The 15,286-nt window shown below is 40.0% G+C and overlaps 1 protein-coding gene across 1 annotated transcript in view; it reads left to right on the top strand.

Moving 5' to 3' along the window:
- Window positions 1–15,286, top strand: part of Itga8 (integrin subunit alpha 8) — a 197,495-nt gene that overhangs the window by 37,918 nt on the left and 144,291 nt on the right. The window contains 7 exon segments of the mRNA NM_001173972.1: window positions 2,351–2,412; window positions 4,553–4,598; window positions 6,412–6,537; window positions 7,488–7,532; window positions 10,156–10,199; window positions 11,716–11,772; window positions 14,519–14,571. Coding sequence (NP_001167443.1) covers window positions 2,351–2,412; window positions 4,553–4,598; window positions 6,412–6,537; window positions 7,488–7,532; window positions 10,156–10,199; window positions 11,716–11,772; window positions 14,519–14,571 — 433 coding nt within the window.

Below are 15,286 nucleotides of genomic sequence, written 5' to 3'. Positions count from 1 at the left end.
AGAAGCGTCTTGTGTTACTTGTATGGCACAGTCGTGGAGGCACCACGGACAATGTGGGCGGTAGCCTGCTCATTCCTCTGAATGACACGCCTTCTGTTCCTACTGCCATCCAAGATTCTCACAGCCCTTCAGTTACCTTAGCAGTTAACCGTTGGCAATGAATGGAGATGAGCGGTGCACATCCCTAGATCCCTGAGTTTACAGTGGGAAATAACGTTAGAGACCCTGCGAGGAAGAAAACATCCTTAGGGACTCATAAATTATATTTCAATGAGAAAAAGAGAAGCGGACTTGCAGAGCAAAGAACCCATACTCTTCTCTAACTGCCGCTCAAAACAAACATTGGAACTTGATTATTTTCTCAATGACTTTGTTTTCAGTTAGAGGTCCCTGCCCCCCAGTGTCCTGTTTTAAAGTAAAGAATTGTCAGGTTTCTTCCCTTCTGCATAATGTGCAATATTAAAAATAAAGAACCTATTTCAAAAGTGCATCTTTGAGAAGGTTTGTGTGCTTACACATCATTTCTTTTTTTTTCTTTTTTTTTTTATTAACTTGAGTATTTCTTATATACATTTCGAGTGTTATTCCCTTTCCCGGTTTCCGGGCAAACATCCCCCTCCCCCCTCCCCTTACACATCATTTCTTAAATGTAATCAAACGCAATCCACCCACGTGGGTTCAAATAGACTACATCATACATTCATGTACAGAACTGAATGTGCATACATTCTACACCACTGGATTTCTAGAAAATTAGGACCCCCATAAACTGAGGTTGTATAGATGAGATTGAAAAACATGAGTTTTTCATGAACTGTATAAAACTGGTAATCAGTCCTGACTTACAGTTGTAAATGAAAGAACGAATTTGGTGGGAGACATTGTTTGTGGTTGGTAAAGAATCTTTAACATAAGAGGAGTAAGATCTGGTGTAGTGATGTACACCTGTAATCCCAAGACCGGGAGGTAGAGGCAGGAAGATTGGGAGTTCAAGGCCACTGTTGGCTACATGGTGGGGACAACCTGGGCTGCACAACATCCCCTCTCAGCCAGCAAACACAAGCAAACGGGGACCAAGGGGATGCTGGCACAGAATTGATAAGGAGAAGCGAAAACTAGGAACTGGATGGAAGAAAGGAAAGGGTCACGGTTTTGTAAAGTTAGAAGGACCAGATCCACTTTAGAGCTGTTCTGAAACAGAAGCGTGCCTAGCCTATCAGAATTTCCTGCAGCGATGTTTGCTCCTTTCCCGCCATTTCACTGAGGCATTGCTAGAATGATATCCTCAGTGAGAGAAATGTAATTGTTAACATGTTCTCATCTAACTACGTAATAACTGAGACCCCCACACACACTTAACTACATTTTGACTATAATCCAAGTATGTTGGAAGGCGTAGGGCCTCTTTGAAAGTACAGGTTATAGTGGGTAAATGTGTGATCTTGATGTCCTAAAGACTTCAATACCGATATCCTTGGAGTCTCTATGCTCACTACAAAGCCTATAGTTTATATAAATGTGTGAAAGACCTTGCTGGCTCTCCAGTTAGTAGAGCAAGTGGAATACAAAATGAACTACTCCTGGCGGGTTTGACTTCTGCCGACATTAGTATTGCAATGTCTCTGCGAGATCACTAGAATCAGAAATACAATTTTCAAATGAACATAATCTAAGATTATGTTCCTATTAAAGAGCTGGAGATTTGCTCAGGTGGCAGAGTACTTACCCAGCAGTCATGAAGCCCTGGGTTTGGTCCCAGCGCTGCAGCCACTGGCTGAAGTAGTTGACATTTGTCATTCCGGCACTCTGGAGGTAGAGGTGGGAGATTCAGAAGTACAAGCTCATCTTCGGCAACATAAAGAGTTGGAGGCTAACCTGGGCTACATGAAAACTGAAAAAGAGGTCTTTACCAGTCTTGTCTGCAGAAAGCATGCACTGGGTTATCCTTTCAAGTTGTCACTGTAGAAATGGCAGAGTAGACACTGCTGTCACGTGAGCATTTGGGGACATCATCAGAAAATGGAGGTTTTTATCTTGGGGGTTGAATAGGAGTATACACCCCAACATAAACCCATCCTTTGCTGTGTTCCCCAACTGGAGAATGGCTTGTGTAGTCTGTGTTCAATACACCTAATATCATAAACTTCGAAAGGTCATCTATGCGGTATTCGGGATCTGAAGCTATACGAAACTGTACTCAATGTTGCCTGGGATTCGTTTTAGAAAATAAAACACCAATTGCTCTGTTTAATTCGGTGTTATATGGGGAGACAATGGAATAGTCACCTGTATTGCTTATTAAAATATTTCTCAGAAATGGCATAGCAAGTATATGCTTTGATCTTTCCAGGCAACGTTGATCCTGAAGGCCAAGGTTACTGCCAAGCCGGCTTCAGTCTAGACTTCTATAAGGTGAGTCTATGGCTTCAGTCTAGACTTCTATAAGGTGAGTCTTATGGCTTCAGTCTAGACTTCTATAAGGTGAGTCTTATGGCTTTAGTCCAGACTTCTATAAGGTGAGTCTTATGGCTTTAGTCCAGACTTCTATAGGTGAGTCTTATGGCTTTAGTCTAGACTTCTATAAGGTGAGTCTTACAGCTTCAGTCTAGACTTCTATAAGGTGAGTCTTATGGCTTTAGTCTAGACTTCTATAAGGTGAGTCTTACAGCTTTAGTCTAAACTTCTATAAGGTGAGTCTTATGGCTTTAGTCTAGACTTCTATAAGGTGAGTCTTATGGCTTCAGTCTAGACTTCTATAAGGTGAGTCTTATGGCTTCAGTCCAGACTTCTATAAGGTGAGTCTTACAGCTTTAGTCTAGACTTCTATAAGGTGAGTCTTATGGCTTTAGTCTAAACTTCTATAAGGTGAGTCTTACAGCTTTAGTCTAGACTTCTATAAGGTGAGTCTATGGCTTCAGTCTAGACTTCTATAAGATGAGTCTTATGGCTTCAGTCTAGACTTCTACAAGGTGAGTCTTATGGCTTTAGTCTAGACTTCTATAAGGTGAGTCTATGGCTTTAGTCTAGACTTCTATAAGGTGAGTCTTACAGCTTTAGTCTAGACTTCTATAAGGTGAGTCTTATGGCTTTAGTCTAGACTTCTATAAGGTGAGTCTTATGGCTTTAGTCCAGACTTCTATAAGGTGAGTCTTATGGCTTTAGTCCAGACTTCTATAAGGTGAGTCTTACAGCTTTAGTCTAGACTTCTATAAGATGAGTCTTATGGCTTTAGTCTAGACTTCTATAAGGTGAGTCTATGGCTTCAGTCCAGACTTCTATAAGGTGAGTCTTATGGTCTCAGCATCTGGTATGGGACGAGTTTTTGTGTCATGGTTGCCACTGTTTTACCCTCTGTCTTTCATCCCAATCCCCAATCCCTAAACAACAATAACCAGAGAAGCTTTGGGATCATACATGTCTGGCAACTATTCTTTGAGATTTTTTTTGTTTTTGTTTGCCTGTTCACTATTTCTATTTAAATGTATGCACACAGTAATAGCATGGAGAAACACAGGAGATTGTGACACTCCTTCCCACCCAGCATTAACCGTTCTCGAATACAAATCGCAAAAGGTCATTCATAAGGATCACAAGAGTCTGTCACTATATCTCCCCTTATCGCTCAGCCCTAATTGGTGGCTTTGATCTAATTTTCATATTCTAATGTATATGGCCCCCCAGAAAACAAAGAGCATTAACACACTTATGAGGGGAAAGGATTCTTCTATGCCTTTGAAATTAGTGTGGGGAAATTTTTTAAGCCTGTGTTCTGTTTTACTATTGGTTCACTGCAGTTCACTAGATCGCTTACGTTGATATTTTCCCTGCAAGTTACTGGTTGAAGCCAGAGACTAGGGCTGCTTGCATTCGCTAAGCTAGAATTTTTGCTTTCCTTTTTGAAAGAGAAGGATTACATTTTTTTAAAAAATGATTTTCTACCTCTTTATTTGCTCATTGGAGAGAAGTGTCTTTTATAGTGTGGGGAGGCTGAGAAGACAGCTTTGGGGACTCAGTTCTCTCCTACCTCTTGAGTTGCAAGAATCAAATTCAGCTTGTTAGGCATGATGGCAAACGCCTTTACCCACTGAGCCATTTGGCTGGCAATAGATATATTTTTAAAGGCGACACTATTGTTGCCTTGAAAATAATTGAAGTGAACTTTTTTTTTTTTTTGTTGCCAAGATTTTCAAAGGATCATGCCTGTTAAGCTGCAAACTTGGTGCCTTACTCAGTTTCAGCATGCCCCCTACCTTGAATTTATATGTTCTTAAGGGACCAGGTCAGCCCTTACCCTGAATTTATATGTTCTCAAGGGAGCCAGGTCAAAGTGCTAGAGTCAAATTAAAATTGTTTAACATAACACACTGAGTAACTAGAAGGGAATAAAAAGGAAAGAAAACGACCTTCAGGCCTCTGATATAAGGACCTCCTTAAGGAAGTGTAGTTTTACGAGAAACCAGTTGTTGGAGCAAGGCTCGTTAGCAGTGACTCAGCAGCCTTTAAAACAATTGGCTTCTTGTCAACATGTTCCCTTGATGCTTCTGTTTTGCAGAATGGAGACCTTATAGTGGGAGGACCTGGAAGCTTTTACTGGCAAGGTATGTTCCATATAAGAGGAAAGACGGGTTTGTTGTTACTAACACAGACAAGCAGACACAGCACTAACCTCCCTTACCTCCTGCTCCCCCCATCCCATAGCTCACACTTTCTTGGCTGAAGCATTGTGGTGATTTGCACTTTGTTGTGCAAAGGGTGTGTCTAAAGCATTCTTTTGTCTTCTACTCATGCCTCTACCAAGAACTTATTGAAGTTATATGAGCCTTTGTATGAGATGCAGAAGACACTGTACTGAGCACACAGACTTGTTGGGTCTGAGAACAGAGGCCTGTTGGGGCTATGCTAACACTTGCTGGCTTAGTCCCTTGAGTTAGGGTCTTTCATTGAACTGATCTAGCAAGTCACCTGACCCAGTCTCCATTCATGGGGCATACATGCATACATGGATATGCAGTACTACCCCAATATGCATATATAAATATTTCTTTTTAAAAAGCCATTGGGAAAGATCCAGAAAGATGGATATATGACTGATTTGTAAATGAAATTCCTATTGAAGTTTACTGACATAGGTAACTAAAGACATTAAATAATAATATTTCCTTCTCTTAAAATTAGTTCACAAACTGAAAAAATATGTCTCATGCCAGAGATAAATGTACACTCAACATTATTTTTATGTATATAAGTATTTTCTTCTAATCTTGTAATTAATTCCTTCATTTAAAGTAGAAAAATATCTTAAGAGATTAATAATCATTTAAGCACAAAGAAAAATTTACCTGATGCAGAATTTAAAATCTTACAGAGGCTCAACATCTCCATAAACCCAGCTAATGGGAACTAGCAACAGTCAGGACTTGGGAGAAAGGGAGGGGGAACACTTAGCTAAAAGTCAGAGAAAACTGTCAAATTCTACAGATTTTCTTCATAGAGCATCTCTTTCTCTCTCATTGACCTGATCTAGCAGGTCTTGCTCTCTCTCTCTCTCTCTCTCTCTCTCTCTCTCTCTCTCTCTCTCAGTTTAGATCTCATTGGCATAACTGCCTCCTACTGTCATATTTCCATGGTTTCTCTAAATAGTTTTTCAATAAATATAAAAAGACTCAAAGATTTATTAGATCCTTCCCTCAACTGGGCTGTGAACTTTAAAATCTGTCAAGTAAGCAAGTTCCACATATATGTGCAAAAGCAATAGAACCCCTCACTGGAACGCAAAGGAAATCTTGGTCGTGTAGCCACTAGCAAAACAATGTGACCTTTAGGAATACCATTAACTTCTTTAAGTGTGTGTGTGTGTGTGTGTGTGTGTGTGTGTGTGTGTGTTACTGTTTGATGTTACAGCTCCTTATGACTGAAACATTATACTTTTGTTGTTGTTCTTTGTTTGTTTTGGAGACAAACTCTGAATCACTGGAATTAGAGGCTCGTGTCTCCTTGCTCCCTGCTCAGTTTCATGTTGAGATCTGGATTGAACCTGGAACTTCATGAATGCTATGTAGGCAGTCTATGAAATGAAGACCATTCCCAATGTAGACTACAAATTTAAACATAAATTTCACTTGCAGCCATCTTTAGTTCTTCCTATTTTTATCACTTGAAGGCAGAGAAGGGACATAACATTGACAGTCCAGAAGGAATGGATAAAACACTGCCATTCATCCTTGGCCTTCTACTGGAATGGAAAGTTCTAGCCAGTTCTAACTAACCTCTGTCATTCTGGGGGGGGGGGGAGGCAGGTAGGGAGCGAGTCTTTGAGAGCATTCAAGAGTGTGTGGTGTGGTGCCAGGTTGGCTGAGCAAGAGCCTGACCCTTGCGTTCACTCAGTTGGTCTATTCATTTGTTCCATGGCAGGTCAGGTGATCACGGTCAGTGTAGCAGACATCATTGCAAATTACTCATTCAAAGACATTCTTCGAAAACTGGCAGCAGAAAAGCAGACAGATGTGGCTCCAGCTTCCTATGATGACAGCTACCTTGGTAAGAACCATTGCTCCAGTACAGGTAGTTTCTCAGAAGGCAAGCAAATTAAATGTACGTGCAGTATTTTGTTGTTGTTGTTGTTGTCCTGATTTATTTGGTGTTATCTGACATCTTTTGGAAGCTTTCTTTCTTATTATTTTGAGTAGACCCTTACATTGTCTTTCTTACCACAACTTGCTTTTTCATGCATAACATATATGATTCTAGCTGCTATGTATAGGCTCTTTGACATTCTCCTATGGTGCATCACTGGTAGAAGACATTTGTATCAGCAGGGCTCATGCTATGGGGCAACATGACAGCAGACACGCCTGGTTTCAACAATGAAGAATAATCTCTTTAAATGCAAGATAGTTCTCGAATACTATCGTGTGCAAACCATACATCATCATTTTAATATTAATGTCTCCCACACTTGGGTGTCCAAGTGATATTTCATTGCTTTATGCATTGAAAAATTAAATTATGGTTATGTTTCGTCATTGAAGATGGAACTTTGTGTTGGAGCTCAATGACGTCCGTGAGCCATTATCCTGAAAGGAATTAAGAGTAGCTCATCGTGATAATCAATAGCAAATCCAGAACACAAAAGATGACTTCTAGAAATCATGCTTCATGGTGAAGAGTTTGCAGCTTTTAAAATGCAACAGCCACCACCTCCACCTATAGGAGCTATGAATTGGTACTCTGAAGGCTGCTCTGAAAATCTGACCTCTTTGGGCCATATGTCTATTGAACATCAGTGTGGAAGGTCTTTAATTTTGGGAATTTGTCTGAAACTGTTTACACTGGTGTGGTTATTTTTCCTCTCAGAGAACCTTTAACTTTTAAAAATGTTAGTAAAGTTTCCTGAACAACATTGTATCATGATGGCACTATCACTTTTTCTAGATACAATTCATTTCTTACAAAATGCAATTTGTTCTTTTCTTTCCTCTTTAATATAGGATATTCAGTTGCTGCTGGAGAATTCACTGGGGACTCTCTGCAAGGTCAGAGACATCTTTGAACTTAAGTCATTTTAAAAGCTTAGGGAATGATGAATGACATATAAGTCTTATTATAAATTATTGATTTTTGCTACACTAAGATTTATGGAGATGAAATGCGCATATCTATGTGAATATATTTTATAGAAAATATATACACATTCACACAGCATTTTATTTCAAAGAATTTCATAAGAATCAGTTTCACAGCCTGGTCTACATTGTGGATTCTTGGGTAGCCAAGGCTACACAGAGAAACCCTGTCTCAAACAAACAACAAAAAATAACAAACTAACCAACCCCCCCAAAAAAGAATCAATTCCTATCCCTACAAAAATCTAATTAAGCAATTAAAAATGAGGAAAGTCTCATTGTAAACGAAAACCACAGAGATGATTAAATGGCTTAGACAATAGCTACACTTGCATAATAGGTCAGAGTGAAAAATCAAGATTTTCCACTCTAATTTATAGCATTGCCTATCACAGGTGTCCTCCTCCACCTAATGTGACCCCAACATGTCAACATTGTTCCCCTTTCTTCATTAGACATGCCCAATTCAAAAGAACAGAATAAACTACTCTCATAGACAGTTTTCTTCATTGTTTATCCTGTTTCTAAACCTCTAGTCCTGAATCTGTCTTCCCACATACTTATTTTTTTAATATTATTTATTTAATAAATATGACTACACTGTAGCTGTCTTCGGACACACCAGAAGAGGGCAACAGATTCTATTACAGATGGTTGTGAGCTACCATGAGTTACTGGGAATTGAACTCAGAACCTCTGGAAGGGCAGTCAGTGCTCTTAACCAGTGAGCCATTTCTCCAGTCCAGTACTTAACTTTTTAGGCCAGTTTTTAACTGCCATGTCCTCAACTCCTTATTTAGCATTATCCTTCTATAAATGCCTGCACCATCTCATTTTCCTGCTCTTCTAAGGTTGTTGCCACCCATTCATTGATTTGTTATAGACTTTTTATGTACCTACTCTGTGCCAGGATCTGTTAAGTACTGTGAATGCAGAAGTAAACAAATTTTTCCTTAATCTCAGAGTGCACTATATCCACTCTGACAAACACAAAGCATCTGCTGTCGTTTAGGGTTCTATTGCTGTGAAGAGATACCATGACCACAGCAACTCTTAAAAGGAAAATACTTCATGGAGGCTGGCTTACAGTTCAGAGGTTTAATCCATTATCACCAGGGGTAACATGACAGCGTGCAGGCATACCAGAAACTTTCACTGGACTTCAAAAATATCTAGAATAGGCATTCAGACTTTGTATGAGTTGAGGATTTGTAAAATATAGGCACTGTCAAACAGTTCATTAGAACATCGAGAAAATATGGCCACCCATGTTCATTATTAATAGTACACGTTGGGAGCTGTGTGAAAGAGAATGTGAGGACCTAGAGATGATTCAGTGAGCAAAAACCTACTACTACACAAGAGTAAAGACCTGAGTTCTGGTCCTCAGCACCTATGTAAAACCGTGGTGCAGCAGCAAGGACCTGGAGGCAGAAATAGGACTCCTTGAGGCTCAATAGCTAAAGTCTAAGTTGAATGGTAAGCTCTGAGATCAGTAAGATCAAAAACTAAGTGGAAAAGGATACACACATAAATAAATAAATAAATAAATAAATAAATAAATAAATAAATAAATAAATACAAACAAGACAAGACAAGACAAGACAAAAAAGAATGAGGAGGAGAAAAATAATTTTATGAACTCTAGATGTGGATTCTTAATATGGAAACCTTGGCCTGTGCTGATTGGTCCACAGATGACCCTCATAACTGAACCTCCAAGGAGTACCTTTGTGGTGGTATAAAAGATGTGTCCAGAGCAGATGTTAGCGAAGCATCAGTGAAAGGTTTATCTTTAAATCACATGCAGACCTGCAAAGACAGGAGGATGCTCCAAGGGCAGAGGTGATGCTGTCTAGTATGCAAATTGCAACAGCTCAGAGTGTGACTTTTGCTTGTTCGTTTTCTATCATCTGCAAAGAATCATCAGGCAGAATGCAACTGCAAACCCTGATTTCCAGCTTGTAACACTCTGCATCGCCTTTTACAAGGTGCCATCTTTAACCTCTGCATCGCCATTTTCAAGGAGCCATCTTTAACCTCTGCATCGCCATTTTCAAGGCGCCATCTTTAACCTCTGCATCGCCGTTTGCAAGGCGCCATCCTTACCCTCTGCGTTATTCTTTTACAAGGCACCATCATCTTTAGCTCTTGGTTGCTAAATAACTTTAAATATACTGGAAACTGAAGAGATGGCTCAGTTGGTAAAGTACAACTCATGGAAGTGTGAGGACCTGAGTTCTATCCTCAGGACCTATCTTAAATAGACACTGTGGTGGCATGCACTTGTAATTCCAGGGCTGGGAAGGCAGAAGCAGGCAGATCTTTGTGGCTCACTGGCCAACCAAGAGAGCTGAGATAATTTCATAAGCACTAAATCCCAGTGAGACTGCCTCAAAAGTCCAAGGTGAACGTCTCCTGACGAAAAAACACGTACTCCAAGCACATGAGCACACACACACACACACACACACACACACACACACACACACGCACACGTTGCCTCCATCTAAATGAATCTTCTTATCCCTAGAATTGGTTGCTGGAATTCCAAGAGGAGCACAGAACTTTGGATATGTGAGTATCAAGATACATTCTAGACATCACTGTTCTATGTTCTATGTGCACTGTGCTCTATGTCTCCCATGTAACTTTAGGCCATTTTAAATGTCCTTTACTAATTATTTCCTGCTACGGTAGTGGGCTGTTTTCCTACTCAACCCGAAAGAGAACAAATGCAAGCCTGTTAATGGCATGGCTTCTGGGAGTCCATGGGAATCGAAACTGTGAGGTTAGCAAATCGCTTTTGCAAAGTCTTAATTATTAAACACACATTCAAAGTTCTATCAAGACTTGTATTTCCTCCTTCCCAAAGGCACATGCCACTGGATTTAGAGGATACCTAAAAGATAAGCTTATCTCCAGGCCCCTGATTCATTTCTCTGCTAAGGTACTTTACAACAAGTTCTCATTCCAAAATGTCAGGTTAAGGCAGATACTATTTAAACCCACTATAACTCGTTACTAAGTTAAAAAAAGACATTCACAAAGAGATGACACGAAAGGGCTTACAGGGGGAGGGAGAGAGCTCAGTCAGTTAAGTGCTTACTGTGCAAGTACAAGAACATAAATTTGGCTCTCAGACTTTGTGTGGAAAAAGTCAGACATGGGGTTCCCAATATTAAGGAGGGAGAGACAGATTGACCCCTAAAACTTGCTGCCTAGTCTGCTTAGCTCAACTGGCAAGCCTCCAGCCAAAGAAAGACCTGGTCTTAAAGAAGTAGGTAGAGGGGGGTTGGGGATTTAGCTCAGTGGTAGAGTGCTTGCCTAGCAAGCGCAAGGCCCTAGGTTCGGTCCTCAGCTCCAAAAGAAAGAAAAGAAAAGAAAAGAAAAGAAAAGAAAAGAAAAGAAAAAAGAAGTAGGTAGAGGTTTCCTGAGGAATGACAGGTGATGTTGACCTCTGGCTTCCATATGAGCATGGACACATGTCCAACTGCACCCTCACGAGCATATCCATGTAGCCACATGCGTATTTAAGATGTGCATGATGTTGATACTTTCCTACCACTCAAGAGGCTGGAGTTCAGAAGAATCCAGAGTGTGAAGTCAACCCATACTACACAGGAAGTTCCAGGTCAACTTAAGATGTATGAATCCCTGTCTGAAAAAGTAAAGCAAAATAAAATATAATCTAGACAATGTATACAATTTCAGGTTTGTATTTGGCTAAAGAGAGTTAAAGGAGACTTTTTTCTACATGGATAGGATTTAAAAAGCTTATTTTCCAATAAGCCATTTATCAGCCTCCCAATAGCATAAGCACACAGTTCTGTTTATAACAACAATCATGATCAGACAAAATAACTGGCCAACATGCCAACTGCTCTCCGTATCTTTGGATTTAATTATTCCCCTTCTAGGGTCATCAGCATGTTCTTTGTTTAAAACGTTTAACTGCCTCTTTCTAAGATCATGCTTGGGGGCTAACCAACTATTATATGTTGTAAGACTTTTAAACGATTTTAAATTGCTATCATTTAACATTGTCTGATTCTGTTGAATGATACATTGTCTCTCACTTCTGCAATTTCAGGTCTCCATCATTAACTCCACAGATATGACCTTCATTCAGAATTTTACTGGTGAGCAGGTAAAGACTTTTCCGTTGTTGTTATCTTGATACAGTCTCAGTCAAACTCTCCTGGAACTCACTGTGTAGTCCAGGTTGGTCTTGAACTCATGACAGTCTTCCTGCCTCACTCTCCCCGGTACTGAGATTACAGATTTGCACTGTTATACTCAGCCTAAGGGACAGACATTTAAATACAAAACAACCAATGTTCATATCATGCATTGATCCCTTTGTTCAGGAAGTAATGAACACTGGGTACAATGGCATACTTAATCAATCCCAGCCCACAAGCTGCTGTGTGTGGAAGAAGCAGAATGAGACAGTTAATTCTACTTCAGATGGCGATCAATGATTCGAAGAAAATACAGCAGAAGTATATAATATGGGGGAGGTCATGCAAAGGCTGACAGCCTCCCAGCAGAAGTGTGTAACACAAAGCCAGTGGCAGAGGAAGTATAGGTTTTCACACCGGAACTAGCTGGACAAGTCGGAGGCTCCTGAAGGCTGCCACACCTACAAGCGAGCAAGGAATAGTTCAGAATTGAGGGTAAATGTGTAGCACCTCCTGTGAGTGCTAGTCTAGAACTCTCTGGTTTTAAGGGTTTTCTTTTTGCCACACTCATGTGTAAAATCAAGTGCACACCATGAAGCTGACACTAACAACCTTCATTAAGTCCCCTCCCCCCATTTGTGGTGCTGAGGATGAAATGCAGGCCCTTGCACACATTAGCTATGTGCTCTACCCTGAGCTAACCCCTAGCCCTTATTGGTTTTGATAGTCTCTCACTATGGTATTTTGACCTGGTGAAATTTTTCACTTTTTTTTTCAAGCAATGAAAGTAATCCTGCCCTCCAGGAAAACAATGTCCAGAGAACCAGTTAGCAAGATTTTTGAAGGAACAGAAAGAACCTTTCATATCTTGTGCAAAAACTTGAGTTTGAGCCCAGGTACCCATTTGCTGTGAAATTTTCAACAAGGAATTTCGTACCTCTCCGGGTACTTGGTTGCGTGGTAGGGATAAATGAGGCTGGGGTGACAGAGAAGGTAGATGAGTTGGGAAGGTTTGACTAGCTCTCCGGAGGGATTTTGTGTCATAATGGAGTCTACCCTGACCCATACATTGTTCAGGAATTGCAAGAAGGAGAGTGTAGCTTATCTTAGCTACTTTGTGGGTTCTTCTTTTTCCCATCCATTACACACCCCCAATATCAGCCCCTATCACTAAATAGGTGAGAAAGAAGAGAGAGAAATCTGAATCTAATTTCATTCTTCTTGTTCTCTGATCATAAGTACTAATAATCTGCAACCAGCCTGAATAACCAACAACCACTCAACTTACCTATAGGGCTCTAGCATGTACACATCCTCTGTAAAGTTCTAGAATTCCAGGCATCAAACAATTGCAGAAACTATCTGCAGCTGGCAAAACCGTGTCTCCAGCAAATCACAGTCGATTGCTACAAAGCGACTCCATATCCCCACACCCAGGGTTAAAATGAAAGCACATTCTTACAATGTATCTGAGTTTTCTAAAGAAACCAACATTCCGAAAGTGTTGGAAAGAGCTCAAAATAGACTGGAGTTTGCTTTCCGAGGAACACAGTTTCTACTGGACTATACTTTGATTGAATCAGTGGATGATTGGAGGTTAAGTCAGCTAAAATGTCAAACTGAAGACTTAAGAAACAAAGGTGGAGCTAGGGTCTTTGGGAAGGTGCGTGAGATGCAGACTGGAGTACCTGATTTGCAGTACCTATTGGGGAGGAGCAGGTACAATGGTTAATGCCTGAACCCCAGAGCTTTGGGAGCCAGAGAAAAGAAAATGTTGCCAAGAATTACTTCCTGAATTTATCCAAGATTAGTAAAATCCAGATTCAGTAAGAGTCTCATCTCAAAAATTTATAGTAAGGAAAAAGTGAGGAAGATGCTGATCTTTGGCCTCATACACATGTACACATGCATGTGTCTGTACATACCTGTGAACATGTAAACACACAGAGAGAGAGGGGGGAGGGAGGGAGGGAGGGAGGGAGGGAGGGAGGGAGGGAGGGAAAGAGAGAACAACATGGTTAAGACAAAATGATGACCCAAACTGAAACAAATTATGGACCTATTTTAAAACAGTTCTGAGGGAAAACTGTGGGAGATTATTGTATAGTATTTACACTCACTGAAAAGACTCAGAAGTCTTATTAAATATGATCTCACTGTAATTTGATGAGTTGTGGATCTCCCTAAAATTAAAATCATATTGTGATTTAATAACACAGAAACCAAACTAGATAGCACAAGTCCTACTTTACTTTTCTGTCACTGTGCTAATGAGTGCCATCTGTTCTTTGAGGATACCATGTGGAATCTCAGAGTGCAACAGTGTAGCATCTGAAAACGCCCTGAATGTCCTCCACATGTGGTGGATCTGAGTTGATTCTGTGGGGTTTCAAGATGGCTGAACTGAGTATGCTAAAGCACTAGATGTCACAGAGAGACTACAAGTAGCAAAGAGCCTCTTAATAGTTTTGTCCACCAACTGAATGGACCTAATGTATTCAGAGGATATAGCAGCAGATGTCAGGATTATTATGGAAGGAATTATTCATTATGTCAGAGGTTAGACTAAATGACTTGAACACTTGGAACTAGGTCTTGGGTCTGTGAATTCAAATGCAAAAATGTACCACAGTGAGAGTCATTTCTCATGAATAATTAAGAGGTGACTATAAACTTGGCTTCCTGAACACAAAATCTATTATTGTATTGCAGATGGCATCTTATTTCGGATATACTGTTGTGGTATCAGATGTTAACAATGATGGGTAAGTTTATAAGAACTTCCTCCCTTGTCGAATGTTATGTCCATCCATAAAAGATGTTATATATTTCCTTCAGAGACCACATCCTTTTGTACTTCCTGAACAAGATAGAGGCTCTCTTGTTTTAACTTTTGGTTCAGGACAAGAGGATGCATGTAATAAAGAATTCTGTCATCTTATTTTATGTCTTGCTGAGAGTTTCCACATCTGCCACTTCTAAAAAGAGGACAATTTTGTTTGGTTTTGCTCTGATATTATTCAAGAAATAGTCATTTGCCATTCAAACACCACAGCCAATGAGGAGCTTGCTAATCTAATTTCTCTTTGTGTCTAGAGGTCCTCCCTCTGTGTGATACAGTTATAAAATGTTTTAAACATTTATAATTTTTTCCTTCTTCCATTGCTTTAGCCAACCTATCTGCAGAATCCATAAAGAACATGAAAAATTAAATTATTTCAAATCCTGGCAGTAAATTACAGTTGAGTTTGAACTAAACTCCACTACTGAATTGTGGTTGTATGGAAGTTATTGTATCCAAAGTAAATGATTATACACAACCTTTGTTTTATCAAGACACTTGAGAGATAGTTTGGTAAAAAGAAAACATTAGCCAAGTGTGGTGGTGAGTGTGTGTCTGAAACAAGCCTTTCTGAGACTGCAATGGGGCATTTTCCAAGTATATAGTAGAGCGTATAGGACAGAGCAGAGTGTATAGCA

Source organism: Rattus norvegicus, chromosome 17, assembly GCF_036323735.1.
Source record: "Rattus norvegicus strain BN/NHsdMcwi chromosome 17, GRCr8, whole genome shotgun sequence".
In the NCBI taxonomy this organism is placed as follows: Eukaryota; Metazoa; Chordata; class Mammalia; order Rodentia; family Muridae; genus Rattus; species Rattus norvegicus.
Note: the sequence above shows the minus strand (reverse complement) of the source record. Positions and strands in the feature narration are given on the sequence as shown.